Here is a 13,751-nt window from a genome sequence, read left to right on the forward strand (position 1 = left end):
ACTCTATAATTAGCTTGAAATGAACATCGAATTCTGCACGCTTACATGGCGTTTGGGTGGCATCACGTTTTATTTAACTACCAGGACGAGACTTAATTTCCAACGGCCAAAATTTCCAGGTGTATAGTTTGATAAATGAGCTCTCGTCTGATATGGTTTTAAAGTCGAAATTTTAGGTACCAGGTGTCGTTTGAACCGGTCAAAGTTAGCCTCCATTTTGTCTCCCAAAAGGATGTGCAAAATACACCTTTATAAAAACGGCGATAAAACCCATACCAAAGAGAATTACGAGAAACTTTTTATGTGCTTTTATTGTGCAGTTATATTGCAATTACTGTGCAACGTTTGATGGTGAATGGACTTGTTTAGCGCTACCAACATCTTTCTAAAGTTGCGTGACGATTTGACCGTTTAGGCAAGGCGAAAACGGCTATTTTCGCGAATTTTCAAACTTTTTTAAATTTCAGCCGGAAAAAAAAGCGCTGAAACTTTAAAATATTTTTTTCAAAGCTAGTTCGCAGAAAGGGATGTTTTGGTAATATAAAAAAAAATTCGAGTTTTCGTCACTGATTTTCGATTCTCGAAATATTCTGGCGGCTTCTCTTAAGCTCTCTATTATCCTCGATCTGCCCATTCAGCGCTTCACAAGCGGAATACTCAGCCTATACCTACTCGACTCAAAACAACCGTGCCGCCGCAACAGTTAAGCTCGAAAAACTTTAAATCAACTCCACAAAAGGACGAGAAAACGAAAGGCAAAGCAATGCATACATCACACACTGCTTAAACTCAAGAAGACAGGATACAGGTAATATTATGCAAAAACTTTCGTGACTGACTGCGAAAACTAAAAAACCACGTGACCAAAGAAAACAATGAAATACATTGAAATAATTACTATTGGCGGGAAAAGACACGACACGGTGCATGATGACTGTACTGCGATCTTTTTGACGTGGAGGCATATTTGGGCCATTTTTATTAAAGAAAATCATCGTTCGGCGTTAGAAATTAAAGCCGAAATCCTTAGATTCCTACACTAGGGAATATTGGATGACTTGAGCGTTCAAACAGGCATCACAAGGTGTGCGTGAATGTCTGCGTGACTTTCAAAGAGCGTGTGACATCGGATCAGCTGAAAGGGGATAGGCCGCTGAAACTTGTCTCTGAGGGCGCAAGGACGCGGCTGACAGGAAACGAAAATAAATAAAATGCGATCGAGTGCTTTGTCAGCGATGAGTGCTTGCGTGAACCAGAGGAACAACAGGATTGATAAATTACCTCTGCCGCCCGGTTAGCCGTTGAAATGGTTTCTTTTTGTGGTCAAATTTTGTCTTACAAGCAAGACAGCCTCTGGTCGTGGTTTGTTTGTATTTGCACGACATTATGCATGGTCCTGACGATTGGATTTACCTACGCTCTCGGCGTATTGCTTCCTGTGTTCATGGATTCTTTCGATGAAAGTCGCGAAAGAACGGGTTAGTTTTGTTTGAGTCGTAGAAATCGGTTTGTTGTTTCTGTGAACAGTACTGATATGTATTCTAAGCAAAGTTCAGAGTGCAGTTTTCCCTAGATTAATTTAAATGATTTCTGCCAGGTTTAGAAGGAAAGAAGAGATAATTGTACAATTATGTAAAATACATATTTTGTTGTTTCATTCGCACCCATTCGAGTTGTTCTCCCGTGGCTATCGATTTGAATGCGAAGCGATTCCAGGCTTGTGACCTTTGTGGTTTCTGACCGGTTTGTTTGAGAAAAATGAGGAACGCAACAGCAAGATGTGAGTTATACGGCGGGGAGAAGGTACAATCGATAAAATCCGATCCGTACAAAGCAATCGGTGGTAGCCACGCTCTAATTCTCTCCATTTTCTTCTTTGCATTGAGGATCATCACATCAAAAATACCAGCTTTCTTTACGCGATAATTTCCTCCATTGTATTTCCTGTTCGACTTGAATTTCAGCCTCGCTTTCCGTTATTAGTGTATTCTTGTCAGCAATGTAACGCCATGCATTGATTTTTGCATGAAATTTTCTTCCCTCCTGTTCTGTTGTTTCCGGCTCAAAGAATATATAGTCCTGATCCCGTTTACGCACGAATCTAAGAAAAAATCGCGTATCGCATGTAATTTAAACTGAATTTCATGCGTAATGAATTTAAAAGAGAAAACTTATGCCAATATCTTCTTACCACAAGTTTCCCTTATGTACAATTCACGCGTCACGTTCTAATTTCGGACTTAACCCATTGACACCTGAACCGCCCGTAACCGCCCGAACTTCGCGATCGCCTCGCGCGAGAACGCTTTCCCCCCTACCTCCCATACTAAGTGGAGTTTTGTCCCCAAACTTCCTCTATAGTTTGGAGATCAATAAGCCAATCAGAATCCGTTGTTTGCGCAGATATTTTTTCTACTTTAGGGGGTACTAGAGGGGCATTACTCTATGCGTCTTCACTAAATGATCAAATTTGAAAATATGGCGTCCACGCGGCCGACCCTCAAAATTTTCAGGTCGGATTTTTCGTTCATTTGCGATCGAGTTAGACCTTGTGGAATTCAGAATGTAAAGTAACAATGCTATAGAATACTCTACTTGGAAAAGAATGGATATCCAGGTCTTAAAAGTGACAGAATAAGCTCTCAAGTCAACGACATTACGATTCTCTAAGGCGATGCGAATTATGGACGTAAAGTGAAAACCGAACTTTCGGACTTCAAGCAGGGCCTGGCGACAATTTGACGATTCGATGGCCCGGTAAATATTATGTTTGAGTAACAATGTGTTCAAAAAGTATAGTTTAATAGAAGATTTTGCCTCAAATCGAAGTTTTTTCAGAATTTTCACCATAACGCTGCGCAATTTCTGGCCACGAAGGCAAGTAAACAACGATCGAAGCATGATGAATTTTACCGCGTGGGCTTTTTACACGTAAGAAATTCGTACGTTTTTCGCTTATTACAGTAAATCAAAAACTGTTTTGAATAAATCTGACGTCCCGAAATATTTCTTGGCCATTTTAGTCTTGCTTCCTATTGATAGATTCCATGAAACTTGAGATCTCTTCACTCACGGACAAATTTGCATATTCCCTTTTGAAATATGATCCACATGCCTATTTTCACACATGCGAAAATATTTAGCGATTTTTATCTTTCATCTTGATTTTTGAGTTAAAACGTAATATGCACCTATCGCTTTTTTCGCCGGAAATAAGTTCTTTAATTAGTCCTCTTTCACTGGAGCTTGTTTTTTGGAAAAGCTGATTTTTAAAAATTTACTGCGCATTGTGTTTGCCTTCTTGGTTTCTCCAAAATTTTGACTTTTCGTCGGCACGTGTTACACGTAAGTGTCAATGTGTATCACAAAGGGTTTACAAGCGACGCGCGAGTCACGCGTCAAGTAGAAATCCTTTGCCATCCTTAGGATGGGAGGAATTACAGTGAAACTTCGATTTAACGAACCTCTATATCACGAATTCCTTGGTTTTAACGAATGATACTTCAGTTTCAGCCCGGCTAAAGTTACAGTAAAATGTATGCCACAGAACCTCGATATCACGAACCCTCGATATCACGAACCCTCGATATAACGAACTAAGTTCCCCAGTCCCTTGGCATTTCGTTAAATCGAAGTTCCGCTGTATCAATATGTTGGGCGGCATTAAGCTATAATCCAATGGAAAAAGCAGGAAAATAATTTATGTATCATCCTGGTCATTTTCATGACGTGTAAAACACATGGACAGAAAGAACGTTACCTCATTTCTTCTCGAAGCCCTCGATCACAGATTTCCGGTTGTTTCTTCTTACACCAGGGTGGCCAGAGTGCCAAGAGACATAGAACACCTATGCAAATTATATGCTTTCTACCCTCATTTGCACGCGAGAATGCCGTTTGCTTTCCTGAGAATTTGAATTTGACCTCAACGTCGTATACCAAGATACTCGGGTGGCATGGGACTAAGGTGGAATTAAGAAGTGGAACCTGTAAAAGTTGGCTGACCTCTTCATTTTTATTATTTTTGTCGTTGTCATTATCAATATTATTTTCATTATTTTTACTGTTATCATAAGCATCATTGTTTTCGTATTTTATTCTTCTTTTGATTCTTACAGCTTGGGTGAGCTCTATCACCATGGCAATAATTCTATTCTTTGGACCTGTGACTGGCGCGGTCGTAAACCGTTTTGGATGCCGTGTGGTCAGGATCACAGGTTGCCTGTCCTGTGCTGCCGGTCTCGGGCTGGGTACCCTGGCTCCAAACATCCTGGTTCTCTTTGTAGCCTTTTGCACACTCTTCGGCTTTGGTACGTCATTTATTTACCTTTCCTCGTCAGTGATAATGACCCACTACTTTACTAAGAGGAGATCCTTGGCTCTTGGAATTGTGACTGCCGGTCAAGGTCTGGGAACCATGATATGTGGTCCTGTTTTACAAGTGACCACTGCCATGTTCAACTGGAGAAAGGCTTTCCTCATATTTGCGGGTATTTTGGCTCTCTCGTCCTTAACAGGCTCCTTTCTGAAACACGATAGTTCCAGATCCACAGGTTCGTCGACCCAACGCGAGAAAAACTCAAAGAAGTTTTGTTGGAATGTAGCTGTTTGTAAGAACAAAAGATTTCTGGTTTTGTTGGTTATGTGTACATTTACCAACTTTGTGCGGATGACTCCTTACGTGCACTTGGTGAGCTTCTGTAATTTTTTCCATCGGCTACCGCACATGGATTTACGTCATATTACACAGCATGAAAGCTTATATTTTCTTGACTTAACCGGAGGAAATCTAAAAGAAACTGTTCTCTAGAGTATTATTACACACCCTGAAATGAGTAAAAAAAATATACAAGCAAGAGAAGATTCTCTTGACAAGCTAAAGAGGTCTGTTCGCCGAGTCCAGAAGGCAAACGCTTTTAGCCTTCCACTTGCAAGACGCTAAAATGTGTGGAAGGTGTGATGTGTTGCAGTATATTTTTCTGATAATTTCACTTAACTCATTATTCTTCAGATAAAACACTGCGACGATCTTGGCATTCCGGCGGATAAGAGTTCCACACTTTTCACTTTTATCGGAATATTTTCCGCCATTGGTCGTTTGTGCGCTGGCTGGCTTTGCGACATCAAATATGTCAACTCACGTCTCCTTTACCAAGCAAGCGTGTTATTGACTGGCGTCTCGATCATGCTTCTGACAGTACCAAAGACTTACACCCCACTGGCTGTAATAGTCATAATATTTAGCCTAGCGGACGGGCTGGTGGTGTCAACATATATTATCGAGCTGTTCAAGTCTGTAGAGGAGTCGGAAAGAGCACTTTGCCTTGGGTTTTCCATGATGGCAGGTGGGGTTCTAGTCTTCGGCGGCCCGCCTTTAACTGGTAAGATACCAAGTCCTCTTGATCCTTTTCTTTCCACCCTTCAAATCCCCGAGGCTATTTTTTAAATTCTCCTTTCTAACCCCCTTAAATTTCCTCGCAAATTAATATTAGTTCAGACCAGTTGTTTTTTTGTGTCAAGATCGATAGCACCCTCCAAGTGTTAGGTTTATGAAATCAAATTAAATTAAAAACTAAATCAATTAGATTTATGCTATGGCGTTTCCACTTTGGGGCTGTTCGTCCTCTCGTAGAATTGGAATTTTGAGTGTTCGTTTATTGTTAAAATTAAACCAGAAAATCCTGAGGAAACTTCGTAGGCACGGTATCAAGCAAGGAACTCCACCCCACAGCTAACGCCAATTTTGGGCATCGAACTCGGATCACCGCGGTGGAGGGCCAGCGCTCTGACCATATTCATTACCTGTTTGCTGAAGGATGTACTGAAGTTGCGGAGAGAACTTGCATGTTAATCAGCTCTAAGAATTGAAAATTCAAAGCTTTTAAGCCTTTATAAGAGCTTCCATGAGGGAGACAATTGTACAGAAAATTTTGAGTCCCATTAACCGGACACTAAGAACTTTCCCTCAAGAGCAGAGGGGTGTTTCATTCTGGAATCCACGATCTATCACCATACTTTGATAAAAGCAGTTAAGGTTCACTTTTGTCATCGAATAGGCTTGCTGTTAAAGGGGAAATGAAGCCTAAAATTGGTATATTGTTTGCATTCACTTCTGTTAGCTTTAGAGGAGTAAGATAGTGTCGATATTCATTTTCGTTCACTTCTTGCTTTTTACGAGAAAATTCGATTTGAAGTTGCCTTTTTCCTGCTTTTGGGGCTGTAAGACCGTCGGCTCAAAATGGGTCAGCAGCGGTCGTTTCTGACGTCAGTGGTGGGGAATCAACTCAAGAAAAACAACTGTTACTATTTCATTTTCGTAGTTAATCCCCATTACAAGTCACGCAACTTCGATAACTCCATAACCAAACCAAATTTCTGTAGGAAGAGTACGGGTTTATTATCTTTCTTCCCCACCAGTGACGTAAGAGCGAGCTAAAATGACCGCTGACATCGCTTTTCTGAGCCGCCGTACTACGAGGCCAAAATACCACTTTAAACTATTTTTCCGAAGCGAAGTTGGGCCCAAAGACTGAAAAAAACCCTCGAACATTGCTATTTGAAGTATAAGCTGCAATTTAAAAATGGTTCATTTGTAGGCTTCAGTTCCCCTTTAAGTAGTTTTCTCATTCATCCTAAATTCAGGTCTTATGGCAGACAGGCTTGGAAACTACATAGTTGCATTTCTCGTAATGGGAGGTGTTGGTGTTGTCAGCTCCCCCATCCCTTTTCTAATTCCGTGTTTAGAGCCGCAAAATAACGGAAAAGATCCCGTAGAATATCTTGAAGAGTTGATGGACAGTGATATACATGTTTCTCCACCAAACGACGTATCTACAAATGGTGATATTCCCACAACAATTTGTCCCAAAGAGTTGGTACAGACATTGAACCCAGTAAGGACATCCACGGTACGCGCCGCGTCCAAGAGGCCTGTATCGTTTATTTGGGCCATGGAAAGTCCTTGTACTTTTTAACGAAGTCTTCAAATTCGACTACACTAAGAGTATAGGGCGCTTTTCGATTGAGAGTCGTTAAACCGAAAGCAATTTAATTACAGCGGCATATTCACATAAACAAATGATATAAGTTATGCAGAAAGACAAATTAAGGTAACTTACCATATGATCCGTCCGGCCCAGCCGTTCACGCAATTCCATGGAAATCCATAGTGAAAATTTGTGCACTTTGTTGAGAAAAAAAATTCGCTATTGTTGCAAAAAATGAGAGACAGTAGTGAATAGCAAAGAGAAAATAAGTCACGTTTCTCGCTGAATTGAGTCTCTTCTTCTGACTAGCAAAAAATAAAGGAAAAGTTTTCTCGTAGAATCTTTTTTTGTGGTTTTCCCGAGTACACAAGACTGTGGTGTCCTAGACACCTGCGCGTTTTAAAAAAGTGTTGGTTACATAGCTGTGAAAATATAAATTAGGAAAAAAAAATTTTAAAGCTGCTTTTTTTGTCAGTTACAATGGAATTTTTATCACATGAAGAAATAATGGAACAGAAACAAAGGAACAGAAACAAAAATTAATATAACTTTTATTTTCGCTGAAGAATCACAGTGTAAACATTTGAGAGAGTTTTTTAATTGTAGATATTAAAAAAAAATGAAAAAAAAAACCTTTAACCATCCTGTTGTTTCTTTTATTTATTTGTGAAAATAGTATGTTTTCCGTGTCAAGTATGTTAAAGTCAGGTCGGTTTCTTATGTTTATTACCTGCGCGAAATAAGTTTTGTTTACGTGGCATCCATTTTTGATACTCGACCACAGAATCTCAGGCCTGGAACCAAAAATGCGGGGTCTGGGAGACATACGACTGATTGAAAGAATATTTCCATCAGGCACATATGTACTCGTGTTTCTTTTGCTTGACTCCACTAACTTGTCCTTGGCAACAAGTGACATATGTTCACGCACTCATGCGCAAGGTATTTACAATGAATGAGCATTAGGACGGGTACGAATCGACCCGCGGTTCGGATACGAACTGACTCAACCTGGTTACGAAACGACTGTATACCCAACCACCCCCGCCCCTTTTACACGAGAAGATCGCAATATATTGTCGCTATATCCCCATGTACCTATTTGAATATCAGTGGTAGTCTACTAGTCCTAAACGAAAAGAAACCAAAGCTTGTTAAAAGAAGATTTCACAAGCTCCCCTCGACTCTTGGGGCGCCGGAGTCAATTTTAAAGTAGCTTAGTAGCTTATTCGAGGAACGAGACTATAACAACAAAATGATTATTCGCTCGCACCAAGTGTTACTTATTTACTCTGAATACAACTGTCATCATTCCATAGTACGTAGGAGCCCAACGGCCTAAGAAGTGCGATACGATGTTACCTCCTTCGTTACTTTCCTTTTCCAAAATACTGTGGAGAATTGGAATGCTCCTCCTGCCACAAGCCTTGGCTACTGGATTGTCTTCAAGAATTCTGTCCAGCCACGGTGAACATTGACTAGCCACCCACGGGTGAACCTCATCCAAGTGATCTGAGACGAAATGTTTTGACAAAGTTATCAAAAAGAACATGCATTCAAAAGAGAGGTTTTTCACAGAGCGGTACTATTGACCGCAAAGGTCTGGATCCAATTGTTCACAGGGCGGATAACGTAATCCAATAGATAAATCGTTATCCAGCGGATAAGTGTTGAAGAATCCTAGTGTGTTAACCACCGGATGAATATTTCTCCAGTGTTTAGCGTTATCCACCCTATGAACAACCGGAACATGGTGTTTACGCTCTTGTTTTGATTCATAATACTGATCCGCCAGATTATAACGTCCCCAGTCCCCAGTCGTCTCCTACTTTTAAAACGTGGCCACAGGGTCGCGAGAGACTGGCACAATCGCAACAAAGGGGACGATAAGAAGGAAGAAGAGAGAGCGGAGAGTCTCTCCTCCTCTTTTTCTTCCTATCTCGTCCCACGCGCACCTCTCGCGCGCTTTCCTCGACTGGGGACAAGTCAGGCTTCAAGAACAGGCGTTAAGTTTTTGCGTATCTCACCCCGTACCCTAGATTGACGATCGAGTTAATAGACTTATAGCAATGCAATGAGAAAAGCTCAGGGAAGTCCAATAACCTTCAACTTGAAAGGGAATAGCACTCCAGAAGAGTTTGCATTGTACTTTTCTGAAAATCTTTCAGCCTTTTTTTATTTGCAGTGATTGAGCTGTCTTAAAATACTTATCTTGACACTCTCAGGATAAAATCTCACACACCTGAAACATACAAGGTTTCCAGGTATAAATTTTGGTACAAATATTTGCTAATACTATTTTCTCGAAGTACAGTCTTCGTAATGGGTAACATGTTGTCAAGATTCCCCACCCAAAGGCTTCAATGTTGGACTTAAATTCTACACTTTTCATTGTAAGAGTACAGTAGCCCTAAAGTTACAATGACCAGAGCTGTCAAGAGCCGCAAGTAGTTTTACTGATTGCTGCTCATGGATCTTTGCTCAATCTCTCTATTTATTACCTGTCCCCTCCAACACATCATCACTATATGGTATTCCCCTAGCCCACATCTCCCACATCCTATCAAATTCTGCTGCAATTTCTGTAGGTTTCAAGTTGGATCTAGGGTCTAAAGATGAAATTTGCAAAAACAGTTACAAAAAATTTTAGTGTTGTAACATGGCAAGTCATTCAATTCCCATTTGCAAAATTCCAAATCTGCTGTCACCAGTCCCCCTACAATTGGTATGTTAAAGGACGACCAGAGAGTTTATATGCCAGGGATGTTCTTTAAGTGCAGATATTCTTAGGACAGTACATATAAGTACAAATTCCAACCCCAACTGAGGCAGTTTAGGAGACCATGGGCTCCTAGTCTTTGTCATTAATAATATTAGCTTTTTTATCCATGTTGTGAATGAATGGAACAGTCTTCCAAATAATATAAAGGATTCTGCTAGTATTTCTAGCCTTAAACATAAAGTTACTTCATTCCTTGGTAATACTTAGAATTTTTAGATTTGATTCAATGTAATACTTAGATATCAAACTCTATACTATGATAACTGTTTTTTAATATTATATCTTACTGGGGAGCATCCCTCGTGTGGTGTCTAGGACGCTTTTGGATGCTGCCTCTCCATCATCATTATTTATTTATTTTGTTTATGTCTGTGTATTTATTTATGCATCTATTTAGTAATTTAAGTTAATCTAGATTTGGAGAAACTGTAATAAATAAAAAATAAATTTGTTTGCTAATAAAAGAGTTATCAGATTAAATTTACAAAATAAAAATCAGTAAGTTCTTTGACTTGCATATGTTAGCTCAATTGATATATCTTACTAGACGTTTTGTTGTGTAGTATCGCTGAGTATTTTTACGAGTTGTGCCGTATTTTGACAAGGCCATAGGGCGAGTCAAAATACAATTAACAAGTAAATATACTCAGCGATACTACACAACAAAATGTCTAATAAGTTATTTATTATCCAACATGCCAAACTGTTATTTCAGTGCAGGTGAATTTCGCGGATGTTCATTTACGGGGAGTGCGCGACAGAAGTATGTGAAGTGGAACGGAATTGGTGCATTGTTGTGTTGCCGTTTCTATTTTCTTCATTAAATGAAGAAATTTTCTGGTCGTCAAGCTGTTATTCTTCGTTCGACTCATCTAATGAACTTGGACCAATATTTGCCAGCCATTCTGACTCTTTGTCGTCGGAAATATGATTCATATTGTCCGCCATTTTTTTTTTTCGTAACTACAATCCAATTATTCGCTTGCGCGATGCGAGAAAACCTGTTTAACCGGTGCTCTACAATAGACGAGTTCAAATACCGCGTGATGTTTGTACTCGTCTATGGCGTTATTTGTACTCGTCTAGGTGAAGTTGGGTAATAATGCTAGATATTTTCCTCATGAAAATATTTGACACCATCAAAGGGGTAGGAAGGATTTTTCAGTAATGGGACAAATTTACCATAGGAAACCCCCTCAATTTTTGGGCATCAATGGAGCCTGAGGTGTATAACTGTTTGGTGTAATTGCTCTGGTGCTTTCGACTTCTGATGTAGATCTGTTTTGTTGTTAAAACCATTCTGTTACAATTGTTTTGATTAATCATATTGAAAGAAGCAGCCAGTTTTGATCGTAGGAAGGGCACTGAATTTCAAAATGGCTACCTCACATTTTCTCAATATGACACTGTAAGTGATAAACACTGTAGAGGAAAATTCAAATCTGAAGAGCACAGAAGATGCCACTAAGTTTGTGTAACACTTTTCAATACAAAGATATGAAGCATTTGCTGATTTATTTAAATAAACCTAGTAAATTCTAGTGATATCACCTGGTGCAAGGTGATTATTGCTAGACGGATATAATGCAATCCTTGACCAATCTGAGAGTGTGTGAATCTCTACAATAATTACCAGTATATTAAAATGGCTTATCACCTTTCCGAAACAAAAAGGGGATCAAATGCAACCTTGCACTGGAACCTCCTTAGCTATGCTGCTGTAGAGTTCTGTCGGTCACGCAACATTATAACTTCGAATAAGGTCGTCAGCTTGCGTGACAAAAAGAATACATAATCACGAAATGATTACTACATAAATACCTGGCAAATACAGTGGAATATTGCAAGTTGCCTCGTGCGTGTGAGCTAGATCTCCGCTCATTATTACAGCTACCCGCTGATCAAGACCTGAAACAAAGTCGTGGAGAGCCTTCCCAATCACATCTAAACTTTCTGTATTTCTCGCAGTAGCCGCAATCATGTATTTCACCTTATCCGAGTCAGTCTTCCTGTCAATAAACCATAAAGGCACAACCTCACCCCACCTTATCGGTGCCTCCATCATGGAAAACGTTATGATGCCATCTGCTTTAATCCCTCTCCGCTGAACAAACTCGAGCAAATGAGCAGAGAGTTGAGAATCTAACGGAACATTCAGCTCTATATCTCGCCACTCGTCATTCCACAGAGCATTTCCCTGTGCAGCGGTGGCCATATAGATACCAAGCGAGCCAGATGACAAGGATAATCCATGCGGAGTTACAAGCAGAACGACTTCAGGGTTCATCTTCGCCAGCAAGTCGGCTGCCTGCTCGCAAGAAGAGTACAAAGCAGAGCATTGTTTGATGAGCTCTGCCGGCATTGTGGAATTCCTTTTACGGCATGCGGCGCTTTCTGAGTTAGGAGCACCATCAAATATCATTGTTCCATGAGGCAGAACTGCTGCTCCAACGAAAACCATGCTTAGAGCTTTAACCAAGGAAAGTGTACCCCTCTGAAACTTTCCGCTACCTACAGTATTGATGTTGTGTATGACACACGAGTTATCCCACCTTAGAATTTGCTGCACATTTGTAAAAGGAAAAAAAATCAATCAAGTAAGCCGTAGCCTTTTCTAGGCGTTCGGTAAGTGAAACAAAGCGCGATAGCAAATTTAATAGCGGCTAAGCGAAAAAGTGAGGGAGACTTGGGTGGGGCAATGAACACGACTCGACCCAAGCCTCTCTCTCTTTTTCACTCCTCTGCTGTTATCGTGCTGATTGCTTTTTCGCTCCATTCTTCTGATTGAACTCCTTGTACAAATATTAAAAGTAGACATTTAAAGCATGCAACCAATGCAAGCAGAGACCCAAGGGATGAAGGAACTTGAAATTACAAGGTTTCACGGACAACCCAACCTCACAACAGCGAGTGTAAGCTACTCCTTGGCAATCGAAACTGATCAAAATTTCCTCAGGGTTTAAAGAAAAATGAGATGATAAAAGGAAGCACAATGGGGGATTACACTCGCAGTAACTAGGTCACCACACCACAGAGGAAGACAGGGCCTTGGTTTTAAGAAGAGTTGTCGGACCCTTGATAATTAATCTTTTTACCCTCAACTGTATCGATATAAGATATCCTTGCTGAATGAAACATGACTTGTAATTACCGGTAATACAGACTCTCTAATGAACTCTCTCGCGAAAACCGGGTGTAAGTACTCCAGGACTGAACAGTCTGCCTCTGTTGCTCAAAGCAGTTGCACACATCGCGTATTTTGCTCGTACTCGCGCACTTTTCGTGCGAGGTTTCTGCTCTTGGAAGTAACATGCTGACATAGTCTATTGGTTGATCTGAAGCCTCCCGGTTAGCTCAATTGGTAGAGCGCCGGACTATTGTGCGGGAGGTCGTGAGTTCAAATCTCAGGGTCTTTAATTAACTGAAAAGAAAGTGCTGCCTTTGTAATAATATCTGCAAATGGTTAGACTTTCTAGTCTTCTCGAATAGGGACGATAAATGGAGGTCCCGTCTCCTGCAGGGTTGGGGTAGGAGACGTTAATTTCCCACACACGAGATTACTGTGTGATGGATGTCCTCCCTGGGGTGGGATGAGTGGGTAAAAGAGAGGTTAGGTGTCAATTGGAACGAAAGTTCTGTTCCTTTCTCCTGCCAATCCTGTGGCGAATGAATTAATCTTAACTTAAACTGAAGCAAAGCAGACGCGTTCGCAACTAAGTCATCAGCATCATTCTCCAGCGTTTGAGGACGCACTTTTGTCTTAATTTCATTTGCTATGGTTTGGTTATGATTTCTTGTGACAATCGATGAGGATACGTCCTTACCTATAGGAAGGAAAACCTGGATAATTTATGGCCTCAAGTTAGCTAGACTTCGTGCAGTCCCTCCTTTACGGGGAAGTCCGTTGCGCAAAACTAAGAAAAAAAAAGCGACAGAAAATTGACGAGAAATTTGACTTCACAAGACCCCAGCCGAAGAACCAC

At 40.5% G+C, this 13,751-nt stretch overlaps 2 protein-coding genes across 3 annotated transcripts; one reads left to right on the top strand and one right to left on the bottom strand.

Annotated features, from left to right (window-relative positions):
• The first annotated feature begins 1,058 nt into the window (after positions 1–1,058).
• Positions 1,059–7,628, top strand: LOC111333082 (monocarboxylate transporter 13). Its single transcript, XM_022938600.2, has 4 exons — positions 1,059–1,478; positions 4,119–4,690; positions 5,012–5,381; positions 6,643–7,628. Exons 1-4 carry the CDS (start codon positions 1,307–1,309, stop codon positions 6,972–6,974), a joined length of 1,446 nt encoding a protein of 481 aa, XP_022794335.1. The 5' UTR covers positions 1,059–1,306; the 3' UTR covers positions 6,975–7,628.
• On the bottom strand, positions 7,522–13,628 carry LOC111333087 (uncharacterized). 2 transcript variants are annotated; one of them, XM_022938607.2, is made up of 3 exons: positions 11,590–13,628; positions 9,488–9,595; positions 7,522–8,498 (listed from the first exon to the last, which is right to left on the bottom strand). In XM_022938607.2, exons 1-3 carry the CDS (start codon positions 12,227–12,229, stop codon positions 8,266–8,268), a joined length of 981 nt encoding a protein of 326 aa, XP_022794342.2. In that variant the 5' UTR covers positions 12,230–13,628; the 3' UTR covers positions 7,522–8,265. The 2 variants fall into 2 exon arrangements, with proteins under 2 accessions (XP_022794342.2, XP_022794343.2); XM_022938608.2 differs by lacking the exon at positions 9,488–9,595.
• Between the last annotated feature and the right edge of the window lie 123 nt (positions 13,629–13,751).

Source organism: Stylophora pistillata, chromosome 6 (genome assembly GCF_964205215.1).
Source record: "Stylophora pistillata chromosome 6, jaStyPist1.2, whole genome shotgun sequence".
In the NCBI taxonomy this organism is placed as follows: Eukaryota; Metazoa; Cnidaria; class Anthozoa; order Scleractinia; family Pocilloporidae; genus Stylophora; species Stylophora pistillata.

Excerpts from the sequence above, each read along its gene's own strand:
- LOC111333082 (XM_022938600.2), top strand. The coding sequence starts at position 1,307 with ATGGTTTCTTTTTGTGGTCAAATTTTGTCTTACAAGCAAGACAGCCTC. Across the intron at positions 1,479-4,118 it reads TGAAAGTCGCGAAAGAACGG|CTTGGGTGAGCTCTATCACC; the intron begins GTTAGTTTTGTT and ends TGATTCTTACAG. Across the intron at positions 5,382-6,642 it reads CGGCGGCCCGCCTTTAACTG|GTCTTATGGCAGACAGGCTT; the intron begins GTAAGATACCAA and ends TCCTAAATTCAG.
- LOC111333087 (XM_022938607.2), bottom strand. The coding sequence starts at position 12,229 with ATGGTTTTCGTTGGAGCAGCAGTTCTGCCTCATGGAACAATGATATTT. Across the intron at positions 9,596-11,589 it reads TATTCCACTGTATTTGCCAG|ACCCTAGATCCAACTTGAAA; the intron begins GTATTTATGTAG and ends TTTCATCTTTAG. Across the intron at positions 8,499-9,487 it reads TGATGTGTTGGAGGGGACAG|ATCACTTGGATGAGGTTCAC; the intron begins GTAATAAATAGA and ends ATTTCGTCTCAG.